Genomic DNA, 14431 nt, shown 5'->3' with positions numbered 1-14431 from the left:
ACTCTCACGCTGCAGTCATTCAGAGGCACAGCGTGGAGGCTGCACACACACACACACCAACACTTGAGAGCGACATGGCAAGACTACCTCATCGCTGTGTGATGATATCAGTGTGTTTGGCAGGAACTCTCCTACTGCTGCCGCTCTGCTGGGGTGAGTGAGTGAGTGTGTGTGTGTGTGTGTGTGTGTGTGTGTGTGAGAGCGAGACCGAGATTGACTTCAATAGGGGAACTTGCTATGTGTGAATGTTTGGAATGAGACAGATCTAGAGCGAGATAAAAAGTTAAAAAAATTGAGCATTTGAAAAGATGTTTGCATGTGTTGTATTTGAGGCTGAGAAACCTGTAGAAAAGTGGTAACTTGCAATAGTTTCCTCATAGGGATATGCAAATCATAACTTATAATTTACCTTTCATGTTGTTCCAAACCTGACTTTTTCCTTCATCTGCGGAACACACACACACACACACACACACACACACACACACACACACACACACACACACACACACACACACACACACACACACACACACACACACACACACACACACATATATATTTTAAAGGATGTTTAAACTGTTTTGTCCATGGGTCTATGGGGTCCAAAACAACATTGATTTTCACTGTGTTGACAAAACAACCCATTTTCAAAATATATCCTTTATATTCCACAGAAGAAAGAAAGGTATAATTTTGTTAGTTTTGTGTTTAGTGTTGGTCCAACTCAATGCATTTAGGCTGATTGGGGTTCCCAAACATTTCCATTCCAGAACCCACAATCTATCTCAAGACCCACCAGAATATTTGAGATGGGGGTTCAGAAGCTGTAAGATTTCTATTTAATGCTGGTATGTCATGCAGCCCTAGACTAAACTGTGTTTGTGTGTGTGTGTGTGTGTGTGTGTGTCATTCACTGAAACATTAACTTATCTGCAGCCAAGTGACTTTTGCACAACCCTCATTTCTTTTCCCACTCTGCATCCCACAAATGGTTTGAAAATTCCTGAATTAGGTAAAAAAAATGTTCTCACTGTATTGACACAAAATATGTTTATGAGCATGCAGAGATCCGCTGACAGGAAAAAGTGTGTGTTGTGGGAATCTGGTTTTGATTTGTGTCTTTGAGTGCACAAGAAGACTTCTATATTTTCAGAAAGTTATCAAGCTTAGTTATTGATCTGCAGCCGGTACACTGAAAATGTGGCAATGCGGTAACATCTAAATTAATGAATTAATTAATTGAGTTATTAATCCAAAAATATAAAAAAACACCCTAAATACATTAGGTTATTCCAAAAAAATAAATACATTAAGGGTTAAATCAGGTAGAAATAGTTATTTATGGTTAAAACGACCTTAAATAAAAAAATAAATATTTTAAATAATAATAGATACTGAAGAAAACAAAAGAGGATGTATTGTCTAAAACATGTATTAGTATTAGTCATGGCACTCTCGAGATAACTTGGTTTGGAAATTCCCAGGGAAAAGGACACAAAAGTGCATCCTTATGGAGTTGTATGACAGTGCAATCCAGCGCAAAGTCTTCGGCATGACAGACGGCCCCAGGGGGTCACAACAATCACGAGGGCAAAGTAATCCCACCGTGTTCCCTGCACAGCTGCTTTCTGTCGACACACACTCACAGCTCCGACTTCCTTCTCTTGCTCTGTTCAGCAGAAACCAGAAGGAATTTGCTCTTTTGTCTTGAGGAAGTGACAGAACATCCATGACATCATTGTGGTGCAGAACTACAATAAGTGATAGACTGAATGATATCCTTAGCAAGAATAAAAGCTTCACAGTGAAGATTTACTACTATTCAAACGTTGTGATTTGTTGTTCGCTTTTAGTGCACGCCGAGAATTTACGCTGACATGTGCCGGAGCGCTTGGGAGCCTGCGCTGGGGAATGCGCCCGACTGTATGTGACAAGAGCCTGGCGATTTTATGAATCAATTATACCGGAAAACAGAAGATAGGAATTAATAAAGCAGATATCATGAGATGAGTAACATGCTTTATGTTGGACTGAACCCACCACCACCTGGGGTTTGTGTAGAGCGATAAGGAGAAACATTGGCCAAAAATCATTATGGGAGTGAAGTCTTACCTTAAGGATATTTTCATAACTTTGAGTTCTTTCTTGTTTTGACATTTCTTTAGGATAACATCTTGAAATCACAAGTTTTGGGGGCTTTGAATGACTGATGGTGGTTGGTGGGAGTTGAAGGGTCAAGTTCCGCCTGACTAAATTTCCCAATGCCTCACGAGAAACTATGTTAGTCAGTGACTGCTACGAATTGTCAATCACAGCTTAAAACGCACTATTCTTAGTTTAAATGGTGTTGTTCTTAGCTTTCATTAATTTTCTTTTCTTTCGTGTTCCAGCTTGTTCGCTGTGTGTTTGGTGTGACCAGGTTGGGTTTTATAGTCTACACTGAGAACATGAAGTTGGACGACAGCCAGATAGTATGTTGAACCCTTTAAACTCTGGAATTGTGTTCATATCTCAGTGGCAATGTGACAAGGAGGATAAATAAAGCCATTTAACGTGGTGCACGTGTTTGAGTTATAGGTTCACAGCTCAGCTTCATTAACTTTCCTCGCCGAAGGAGAACTTGAAAGGAAAACTCATTCAGCGGGGCATGTGAATACCTTCACCCTAAAATCCACCAGGTTAACTTGCAGACAAAACACAATACTGTTATTTTTGTGTCTTTGTTTGGCAAAGCTAATCTAATTAAGGGGGCACGATAATGTTTAGATAAAAACCCATAGCGCGAGTTGTGGACTGTATGGGACTCATTTCGCAGTATTCAGATGGCACTTAATAAAGTCAGACAGTGCTGTATACCCTAGGGATGATGACTTCACATGGCATGCTGACCACAGACCTGGCCACCAGACATCCCAGCGCTGAGCCTCACGCTGTTTATGGTACCACTTGTTTGTTGGTGTTGATCCAGGTATTAACTCGGCCCTGTTTCCCACGAATCTCGAGAGAAAGTGAAAAGATTATGCTTGCAGATGATTATTAGCACGCAGACAACAGTCTCCAAAGACGTATGACTGCATGTAAGTTTGATCATGACTGGTCTGAAAAGAACATTGAGGACATGAAGAAAGATTGCTCAGAGCGTTCTTCTCACTGCTTGTTCCTTCGGCGGAGATTGTAATGATAAAGCAAGGCAAGTCTGGGAAACGGTTTAGAGAACTAATGGTACTGGCAAACAGCCATGATGCAAAAGCCAAGTGTCATTTCTTGGTCATGTATGGCAAAACATTTGGGTTTCGGGTTCCATGATGCTGTCAGTCAAACACTCTCATGTACAATAAGAAATAATGTGAATCTAAAATGTGCTTCGTATCTAATCTCCATGATGTTGAACTTAGATCATTCATTTAAAATAAATATTAGTCATAAATTTCTGTTTATATGGAATTTCTGTTGTGTGAAATCAACGCAAAATCCAAAAAAATAAATAAAAATAAAATAAAATACAATTAATAGTTTCCAAAAGAAATAACAGGTTTTTACACTTCACATAAAGCAAAAAAATTGGTCACACTTTAGATTAGTGTCCAATTCTCACTATTAACTATGACTTTAGTCTCTATATAAACTCCTAATTACTGGTATTGGGTTGGATTAAGAGATGTAGAATATGGTCATGCAGAATAAGGCATTAATATGAGCTTAATAAGTATAAACAGCCAATATCTTAGTTATATGCGTGCTAATAAGCAACTAGTTAATAGTGAGAATTGGACCCTAAACTAAAGTGTTCATAAAAATTTAATCTAATAATTATTTTCCAAACGACAATGGAATAAAATAAGGTATAAAGAGACTGACAATAAATTGACACCAACAATTCATCAACTCTCAATGCCAGTTACTAATTGTCCATTAAAATGTACACACCTAGTGACAAGACAAACAATATTACAGTAATATTAATACTGAAGGGGATGTTCACAGCAACTGATTACTCTGGAAGGCCATTTACGCCACATAAGAGAAAAAATAATGCTTTGGTAAATCATAATTATGACATAAAAAATAAAAATCTGACAAAATCTGACAAAATAAGCCAAAATCTGTATGTCGTAATTATCTTTTTATCTCATAATTACAACATTTGGTCATAATTTAGATTTTTTTTCTTATATGTGCAGGAAATGGGCTTCTGATGACTAAGATGTTTGTATGAAACGAGTGAATCATTGGTGTAATATGAGAAACATGAAAAAAGCAACTTCAGCGAACTAATATACAGTGTTGCCTTTACGATGGAGAATATTGGGAAATATCTGACCAATGGATGTTGCGATTAACCAATAAGAATCGAGTATTTCAGATAGCCATGTAAAAATGGATTCTAAGTTATGAATACTATTGAACCACACAGAAGATCAGCGCCTTCAGAAAACAATTGCTGACACCAATTTTTACAATGTGTCTGGGTGTAAATTACAATGGAAAAGAGCTTTTAACAATCCTTTTCTGCTCTGACATCTGATATTTGCCTTTCTCCCTAAAAAGTTCAAAGTAAATGGAGTGAGACAAATCCAGATAAGCCTAAGGCACATGAGGTGGGATTCCTGGGCTGAACTCCCAGGTGTAGTCTGGATATCATTCACGTTCCCTGAAGAAAAAGCACTGACACTGATCACCTTGGTCTCGCTGAACAGCTGTATAAATGAGGAAGATGTAAGAGGAAAAGCCTGACAGATTATTTTTTCAGTTTAAGGAAGTAGATTCTGGGGTCCGATCCCATCAAAACTGAACTCTGAGGAGAATCAGTACTGAAGGGACTTCAGTGCCATAAAAACACGGTGGCCCAAAGGTTTAGAAGATTTCCATTCTGAGGAATCATCAAGAGACTGATGATTTATAGTGCCAGCCATGATCCTGAAGCTCAGGGTTTTATGCAATGACAAGCTGACTGATTACACATCCCATGATGCCTTGTCTCTTGTTGTCTTTTTCAAGCATTCCTACACTAGAATAAAATACATTTAGGATCTTATTAATTTACCTTTGAAAAAAAAATCTGTTATAGCCACAATACTGTAAAACATCTTACAAAAGATTTCGGTTTCAAATAAATTCTGTTCTTTTGAACTTTCTATTCATCAAAGAATCCTGAAAAAAGTGTCATAGTTTCCACAAAAATATGAAGCAGCACAACTTTTTAAAACATTGATAATAATCAGAAATGTTTCTTGAGCATCAGATCATCATATTAGAATGATTTCTGAAGGATCATGTGACACTGAAGACTGGAGGAATGATGCTGAAAATTCAGCTTTATCATCACAGAAATAAATTACAATTCATAATCCATCCAAATAACTATTTTTTTAATATTTTTTTAACATATATATATAATACAATTATTACTGTTTTTATTGTATTTTTGCAGCCCATAGAGGCTTCTTTCAAAAACATAAACAAATTGTAACCACCCCAAACTTATGAACGGTTATCAGATCTAAATAACTCAAATGTAAACTCTGCAGAGAAAAATATCTGTTAAACAAAGGTCTTTTCACAATCTTGAGCCTGACAGAACTGGCTTCACAGATGTTACTGCTGGCTCTTCATTCATTAACATCTCAGTCCTCAGTAATCTCGCAGTATCACATATGCAGGAAAAGACAGGATGCTTGGGAAGAAGGAATGTCATGCTGAATGGTCTCACATAACTGACAAATGGCAATAGTATGTGAGAAGCAATACAAAGATCTCAAATTACTGACACTGCTTCTTTTCAATGGCAAACAATGTCCTCTATGGTTCGGTGAGGTGAGTTGTGTTGGCCAGTAAAGATGGCCAGATAATGTTCAAAGCATTAATTGTATTTGTGAAATGAAGTCATAATTAATGGCTGACATAATCCCTGTCTGACTGGTGTGAATGCATATTGAGGCATGTTGAGTGATCTGTCCAGATGCTGACTTCCACATTGTTTCCCACAATTGTATGTTTTTCACAAATAACAGCTAAATCAAATCTCTTTTGTCTTCGCAGGTGTTGAGGAGGACCAATATAATTATGACTATGATTCCACTCATACCCCGGAGTACGACTACAATTCAACGTTCGAGTTCATGTTCTTCAGTAGGTTTTCAATGGGTTCTACATAGAACTTTAAAAGGTTCTTTCAGGTTCTTCATACACAGTAGTGGCCAAAAGTGCCGTCCGGTCCAGGAAGACTTCACCCTTTATCCAAATATTATAAGGTTGTTAAAGATTTTGTAAGCATAATGCTAGTTGTGCTTGGAGTCAATAGTTTTATTCGCAATGAAACATAAATTTTTTTGGCCAGGCTGTAATGTGTTGAGAAATTATGAACACATGCAAAAACAACAGAGAGTTGAAATATTAATAACTGATTATGTTGTAGTCAATGTATGCTTGTTCCTGTGAGCATTTTTTTTTTTTTTTTGCATAGTAAAGTAAACCTGTAGCTGTAGTTTGCCTTTTTTGGCAAAAAAAAATTGTCAGATAAATACCTTAACCAAGTTTAGTGTTTTGGTCTTCCCTCATATTTTAAAATATTTAAAAAAATAAAAAATAGGAAAATATTTTCCTCATATTTTAATTGTTTAATCGAACTTGTAGGGTCATTAAAAACAAATATCCCAATGCACACGTCACTTTTGGCCACTAGTGCACCTTTTAAGTCTTCCCGTCATTTTCATTTAGTTTTAATTAACTAATTAGGCGAGGGGTGACCCGACCGCACCCCAGAGTGTCATTTATTATTACAGCAGGAGATCCAGCTCATGACACTGAGATTAATCTGAGAAGAAATCTTAGTCATACACTAATTATGCATGTGGGAATTCTAATGGGATTGTTTCTCATCCCGGTAAAACCATAGAAAAGTCACAATATACGACACACTGCTGACTGTAACTACAGTATAAGAATGAATTAAAGGCCATATCAGTATACTGTACATTGATCATCATCATCAGTTTTATATTACAGCAACATGAAAACCAAAGCCCAATGTACCGTTCAAAAGTTTGGGGTCAATAAGATTCTTTCTTTCTATTCATCAAAGATCCTGAAAAACATGTTACAAAAATAATTGGCATCACAACTGTTGTCAACATTGATAATAAGAAATTCTTGATCACCAAATCAGCATTTCTGAAGGATCATGTGAACATGAATAGGCCTACTGAACATTCAGCTTTGTATCACTGGAATTAATTACCTTATTCTATATATTTCTATATTCAAATAGAAAACAGTCATTTTAAATATATAATGATAATATTTATAATAATAATTTATAATAATAATTCAAAATATTACTGTTTTTACTGTATTATTGATCAAATAAATTAAGCATTGGTGAAAATATTTATACATTTAATATTAATTAATAAATAATATTAATACATTTTATTTGGATAGTCCCCTTTGGACATACTTTTGACTATAAGTAACGTTGCTCCTACATGTCAACTAACTCTCATTAGAGTGTTAGTAGACTGATAGAGTTAGGGTTACTAAGTTGTAACTACAAAGTTACTTATAGTCAGTAGATTGTCGTTTGGGGAGCATCAAAGTAACGTGTAACCAAAAAATCTTACCAACCCAAACCTTTGAACGGTACTGTATGTGTTTATGTACTTGCATGAAGCATACACACACAAATATGCTGGGTTGTTTCAACCCAACTTTGGGTCAAATATGGACAAACCCACCCGTTTTAACCCAACGTTTGGGTTTGTCCATATTTGACTCAAAATTGGGTTAAGACAACAAAGCATTGTTTAGAGTGTAATGATTGCTCATTTTTCATGATCCACTGTATCTGTCTCATTAGGCAATGCCAGCAGTGATGTTCTAGAGAAGTTTTTAATGGGAGGAGAGACAGACACTGGAGAAGAAACTACTTTTACAACAGATGGAAGTGAAACAACTTTTACAACAGATGGAAGTGTGTATGAGCACAAGCCCACTACGCCCACAGTCATTAGGAATCAGGTATTTCTTCAACCGCTTCTGTTATACCTCCTAATGCATTGTAATATGCTGAATACACCAAACACTCACATGTCCCAACACATTATGATGTCCTGAGTTATGTGGTTCATCTCTTCCCGAGACACAAAAGCCTTGTGTCTTTGAGATGGGATTGTGAAAGTGGAATTGCTTACTTTACCATTTTTTTTGCGGGCGGACAGAACTCCTCCACACAGAACTTCCAAACACGGAGGTCAGACGTTCAGCATCTTACATAAAATGATTAACAAATGATATATCTGCTCAATAGCACAGAAGTGTTATCTTCTGTGAAAAATGAGGAAATATGTCATGACCTGTTCTTACACCCCAGGAAACGAAAAAAAGGAAAAAAAACATTGTGAAATCCAGAGCTGCAGAACTTACTTAAAATATCTGGATGATTTCAACAGCACATGTTTCCATAAAACACACTTATGCTATGTGCGTGGCTATTAGATCTATTGCAGAAAATTAATCTCTATATTTAATCCCTGTATTTAATCTCTGTATGCTGTGAAAACATCAGTGGATGAGATAATAGTCATGTTTAATGAGTGCAATAAACCTCCGCGAGGTGAAATGACATGTTTTATTGGATTGTCTGATGAGGCACTATGGACCTGTAAAACTGGGAGTGAACATGAATGTAAACAGGTGTCCCTGTTATTTTAAGAACATGGATCTATTTGAAAGCTCCATCTGCTTCTTATCCTCGTGTGTTGTAAAGTTAAACAATGGCACTGCTCTGCATTAAAGGAAGGCATCTGTAAACAGAGGAAATGCGGAGGGGGTCGTGGTCTCAACAGTGTGCGCCAATCAACTTATTTAGGAATGCACATTTAATCAAAGCAAGCTCCTAATTATACAAAGCCATTTGAATTCATGCGAGAAAGCAAATGCATTACATTTGCAACATCTGCTTTAAACACACAATGGAAAAATCTCAGACAATAAAACACTGTCACGCTGCTCCACATTGTGGAGAGAACTGTAAAACACAAGAGCACATGATGCATTTTGAACTGATGAATGTTAGCTATAGAACGAGACAGTTTTGAGAGTCATTGAAGCATTATTTTGCTTCGCTTCAGCTATGATAAAGAGATATCCATTGCGTGTTGAATGCAACGAAGGGAGGGGTGTGCTTGTGTGGGTTGATATCAACAGTGTTTCTCAGAAATCGCTCACTGCACCTTTAAATCATTCCCGTAGGTAAAGGGAAACCACGCTTTAAATCTCATACTTAAGGGAAAACTTAAAGTGCTTTATGCAACCAGGCATAGAGATCTCTAAATATTGTCCACACTGTAAAAAGTGTTCAGTTTCCTTATGCATTAAAATGAAGTAAATAAACTTAATGCTTAATTGAAAAAAATAAGTTATGTGAACTTGACAATTCCACATTACTTAATTTTTTCGATTAAGCATGAAGTTTATTAACTTAATAATTTTACATGCTACATTTTTTAAAGTTAAGTCAACTGATCACTTTTTACAGTGCATTAATACATGAAACAGAATCAACCATGAGCATCTACTAAATCCCAAGCCTGTTTGGCAGCAGTTTACTGACACAATACCTTTTTATTTATTTTATTTTAGGCATCTCGGTCAACGCCTGTATGTTTCTCTCTTACTTTGGTTCTGGTTCATCAGCTGCTCAGACTACTATAGCAGCAGGACCCTGTTACACACTCTGAACAGGTGAGTAAAACAGCTGCGTCTAACATTAAAGTCACCATGCAGCGTTCATATCCATGTGGGAAATTCAGGGAATTCATTTATGGATACATTAATTAGGGATGCACTGATATTGAAATTCTGGCCCAGATGAATGGCTGATGTTATATAGCTACACTAAAAAAACGATAGGCTAGTTAAAACACATTACAAGCTAAAATGGTGTGTATGCTAAAACAATGTACCACAACATTATAGGCTGTAAGATAAATACATATTCCTATTTGAAATACATATTGCTATCTGCAGTGTTTGAAAGAAAAGAAAAGAAAAGAGAGAGAGAGAACACACCAAGATTTGTGTGTATGTACATATCGATTCATCTGAAAGTTGAACGAGGAAGTTTTGCGAGCCCACAGTAGTCCATAGCTCAGAGTTATAATCAGATTATTTTAATGAGTATTTGGGTATTACAGGTGAAACTCGAAAAATTAGAATATCGTGCAAAAGTTCATTTATTTCAGTAATTCAACTTAAAAGGTGAAACTAATATATTATATAGATTCATTACATGCAAAGTGAGATATTTTAAGCCTTTATTTGTTATAATTTTGATGATTATGGCTTACAGCTTTCAAATTCAAAATTATAATATTGCTGTAAGCCATAATCATAACAATTATAACAAATAAAGGCTTGAAATATCTCACTTTGCATGTAATGAGTCTATATAATATATTAGTTTCACCTTTTAAGTTGAATTACTGAAATAAATGAACTTTTGCACGATATTCAAGTTTCACCTGTGTACAAAAAAACAAAGAGGTTATGTGTGTGGCCTGAAACAGTGTTAGCTGCGCATTTCAAAGTAACATTAATAAAGATGGTTGTTCTTTTTCTCATTGTTATGCACACAAAAGGTTTTGCTATCATCACTCTGATACAACTCTTAAAGTCAGCATGAAACCAAAGTCTTTTCTTCCCTATTGTGCCTTAAATCTGAGTGAAATTACTTCTTGAATAAGAAAAACAAATGTAGGGCGGGACTTGATTTTGTCCACGAGGAATTCATTGATTGGATGGTTTGTGGTTTGCTATTGGTCGATCTCATGTGAGTGACAGGTTGCCCCGCCCTCATCATCAGAGAAGAGAAGAGATGCTGCAAGAGGAAGGGGGAAGATATTTTAATTAAAGATTACGAGGCACATTAATAAATAAAAATAATGATGTGCACAGATAAATCATTTACAATAAATACTCCAATATTTCATAAAAATAAGATCTGTCCATTTTTATTTAATTTGCCATAATCTATTATCCATTTAAATTAGTACAATCTTAATCTATTTTTTTTTTTAAATATCCTACATAAACAGAGATTAAATAAAAAAACAAAGATATATAGTGCATCCCTAAATTGATATAAAAATGAATGTGTTATATATGGAAACATATCGGTGATATATATTTATATCATTAAAGTTTTCTTTTGATTGTGCACACTGTTACTTGGCACTAAAACAGCATATCTTATATAAATGCAATGCTGAATGTGCTGCTGCTGATCCATGTGAACAGAGATCTGTGATACTCTTTGGAGTCTGCAGAGGGCACTCAAACATTGATGGTGTTCAGGAGGTTTTGGGGTGTGTTGGTGTAACAGGACACATGAATTTACTGTGATTTACTGTGATTTGAAATGATTGTCCGGAAGCCTCAGAATTAAAGTGTTCAAACTTCTCGACACTCATTACATTGCAGTACATGTGCTCCTGCTCTCCACCAAATACAACTGCACCTTTCATGAGATATACATCTAGCCAATAAACAAGTGATAACATCTTTTAATACTTTAGACTCAATGGCTTTCCGTTTCTCCAATTATTCTAGAAGTCCAGGAGGAGGAAGAGCAGATGGACAGATGACCTGAACTGAAGACATTTGGAAATCCAGTACAGACACACACACACACACGCGCGCGCGCGCGCTCATGCACACACACTCAAACAAACACCACAGTGGATAAATGACAAACCATGACAACACACGGCTTGCAAGCTGTAAACAAAAAGACACATTGTTCGTTATTCTTTGTCACCGCAAAACAAGAGCACAGAGGTCAAAGGTCTCAAAGGCTGGATCAATGGAATGGAAAATGAATGTGAAATGAGGCTAAACTTAATAACAGGTTCTTTTGTGGATATTCTTTCAGGATGTGACTCGGAGCAGGTGATTTGAGGAGCCTGAATAACAAAGAAATTGAGATAAACAAGTTTCTCTTCCCACTGACTGCTGTTTTTTGCCATTTTTGTCTCTTTTATGAGACTTAGTCAGTTTAAAAGCATCTATTTGATTGCATGGTGAGAATATGTGTCAGAAATGTAAGTTGAGAAACAAGCAAATCAGTGGTACATAATACACAATTTATTATGCCAGTTTCATCCATAAGCAAAGCTTTATATAAACTAACCGGGAATCATGTTATGTTTGGGGAAACTGTAGAAACACACGGAATTTCTACAATTAGATCAAGCTTTTCTAGTCATTCGAAGGTCATGACCTCTTGCAGATATTACATGTAGGCACTTTTCTTCGCCACTGCACTTCTTCTAAGCCTCACTATTTCCTCAGTAATCCTTAGATACAAGCACATTTCTATTTTGTAATTTTTTTTTTTTTTTTTTTTTACAAATAGAGATGGTGATTTACACCAAAATGCACATGAATATGTGAGCCAATTGAGCATTTTTTATGTGTTGTATCAAAATTCTGAATAAATATTTTTTCAAGTAATTCCCTGCGGTCTTATCATCTGTGTGATCTCAACCATCAAAGAAGTTATCACGATCACAAGTTATTATTCAGACATCTGTTAAAGGGGTGGTATAATGCCCTTTTCACAAGATGTAAAATAAGTATTTGATACTCCACAGATATTTTTATACAGCATGTTAAAATTGGCACTTTTTGAGGGTGAGCAAAAACGCACCGTTTTTGTGTCTGTTCCTTTAAATGCAAATGAGCTGCTGCTCCCAGCACAGAGGGCGGAGCTTCAAGAGCTCGTGTCCTTTTACCTCACACCGACATGCACTGAAAATTTCAAAAAGTTTAGCCTTTTATGTTCAAACCGGAGTCAGACAATGATGGAGAGACTCAAGAAGAAGTGACAACATGTAGAATGCAACAGGACGTTTCTGTATGGTTAGTTGATGAATTTATGTAGTTTATGTATAGTTATCTTCTAGTCATTAATTAGCATATTCTGTCTTGATAATCTATAAATCGTGTTCTGGGGGCGGGGTTTATGTAAATTCTAGGGTTGGTGATGTCACTAACCCTGGAGGAACCTTGTGTAGTTCCTACCAGCCGTTTGTTGTAGTCCTTAAAAAGCAATTGCTTTAAAAGCGAATATCTTTCATTTGCTTTGAACTTTGAGCATTGTAACTTTGCAGATGTTGTTTATGCTCAAACAGCAACATTACACACTAACTAAAGTTAGAAAAGTGAAATCAAAATCAACCACCCCTTTAAACTAATCGGTTTTAAAAAGCACTCAGGTTAATCTGTATTCAAAGCCTTACGTTTCACGTCTTCATCAACACGGAGACTGACACAATTCTGGGTCACGTCCTTAGAAATAGCCAGTTTTTAGTCAGCATTAAGGCGGGCATACACTGTGCGATTTTCGTCCGATTTTGAGCCGAATTCTGACTCGTGCGACTCTTTTTCGGGTCGGGCCGATTTTTAGCTTTGTCGTGCGTAGTTTGTCGTGCCGTGTTCGTGCAGTGTACAGGGGGAAACGAGAGGCGATTAACCTCTCACGACCGGCAATCGGATGGTCGGATGAATTTCTGGCATGTTAGAAATTTTGGTCGCTCCTCGTGACTATATCGCACAGTTGAAGCAGAGCTACGAACCGATTGCCCTAAACTCAGTGTTTTTTCCCTCACTGCGCCTGCGCGAAAACAGTTTCATCTGCAAAAAAAAAAAAAAAAAAAAAAAAAAACGAAAAAAGGGAGATCTTTAAGTTCTGTAGTTCAAAGCTATTACTGTTGTTTACCTCCAGTTCGTGTTGCAAAATGGATTAAGCATTACCCACTTCTTCCAAGCCACCTGCGATGTACACTTTGCCTCTTTTATTATATAAAAAAAAATAATTTAAATAAAGCTGTTTTTAATTTTCATTGATGAATTAGTGTTCGGACATATTATAGACTGTTAATAATTAATTATATGTATATAATTCATTGTAATCGACCTAAAGTTTTAGACAATTTTTAATGAGGAGAAGTAAAGCTTCTATGTAGGCTAATATTTTATTATCCTCACAGCGCGTTGGTTATGCGGTGATGCGCTATGAAATTTGTTGCGTGGCTATTTAATTATAATAGCCTATCAGTTTAATAATAAAAGTAGCCTTCCCTAATAATAATAATAATAATAATACAATAATACTAGCCTACTAATAATTTAATATATAAATTGGAAATGCTAAATCTTCTTGATATTGATAGCTGATGCTTGTTTTGACAATATCTCTGGATAGGCTACATGATATCGTCCATAGGCGCAACCTGGCACGAGGATTTATCGCGCTGATTCGCGCATATTTCACACGTATAGTGTGAGCAGTCAAGTCGCAGCTCGACGTTCGGACCGTACAGTGTGAGCACATAAATCCTGAGCTTTGGCTTTACATCGCATGCGATCT

General features: G+C 36.3%; 1 protein-coding gene across 1 annotated transcript; it reads left to right on the top strand.

Moving 5' to 3' along the window:
• On the top strand, positions 1-12513 carry LOC311093916 (uncharacterized protein). The gene is made up of 5 exons (XM_084131570.1): positions 1-153; positions 6043-6132; positions 7859-8019; positions 9643-9744; positions 11611-12513. The coding sequence occupies exons 1-4, from the start codon at positions 75-77 to the stop codon at positions 9712-9714; spliced, it is 402 nt and encodes a 133-aa protein (XP_083987696.1). The 5' UTR covers positions 1-74; the 3' UTR covers positions 9715-9744; positions 11611-12513.
• Positions 12514-14431: the final 1918 nt, after the last annotated feature.

This window comes from Abramis brama (genome assembly GCF_963993115.1).
Source record: "Abramis brama genome assembly, chromosome: 12".
Classification (NCBI taxonomy): domain Eukaryota; kingdom Metazoa; phylum Chordata; class Actinopteri; order Cypriniformes; family Leuciscidae; genus Abramis; species Abramis brama.
Note: the sequence above shows the minus strand (reverse complement) of the source record. Positions and strands in the feature narration are given on the sequence as shown.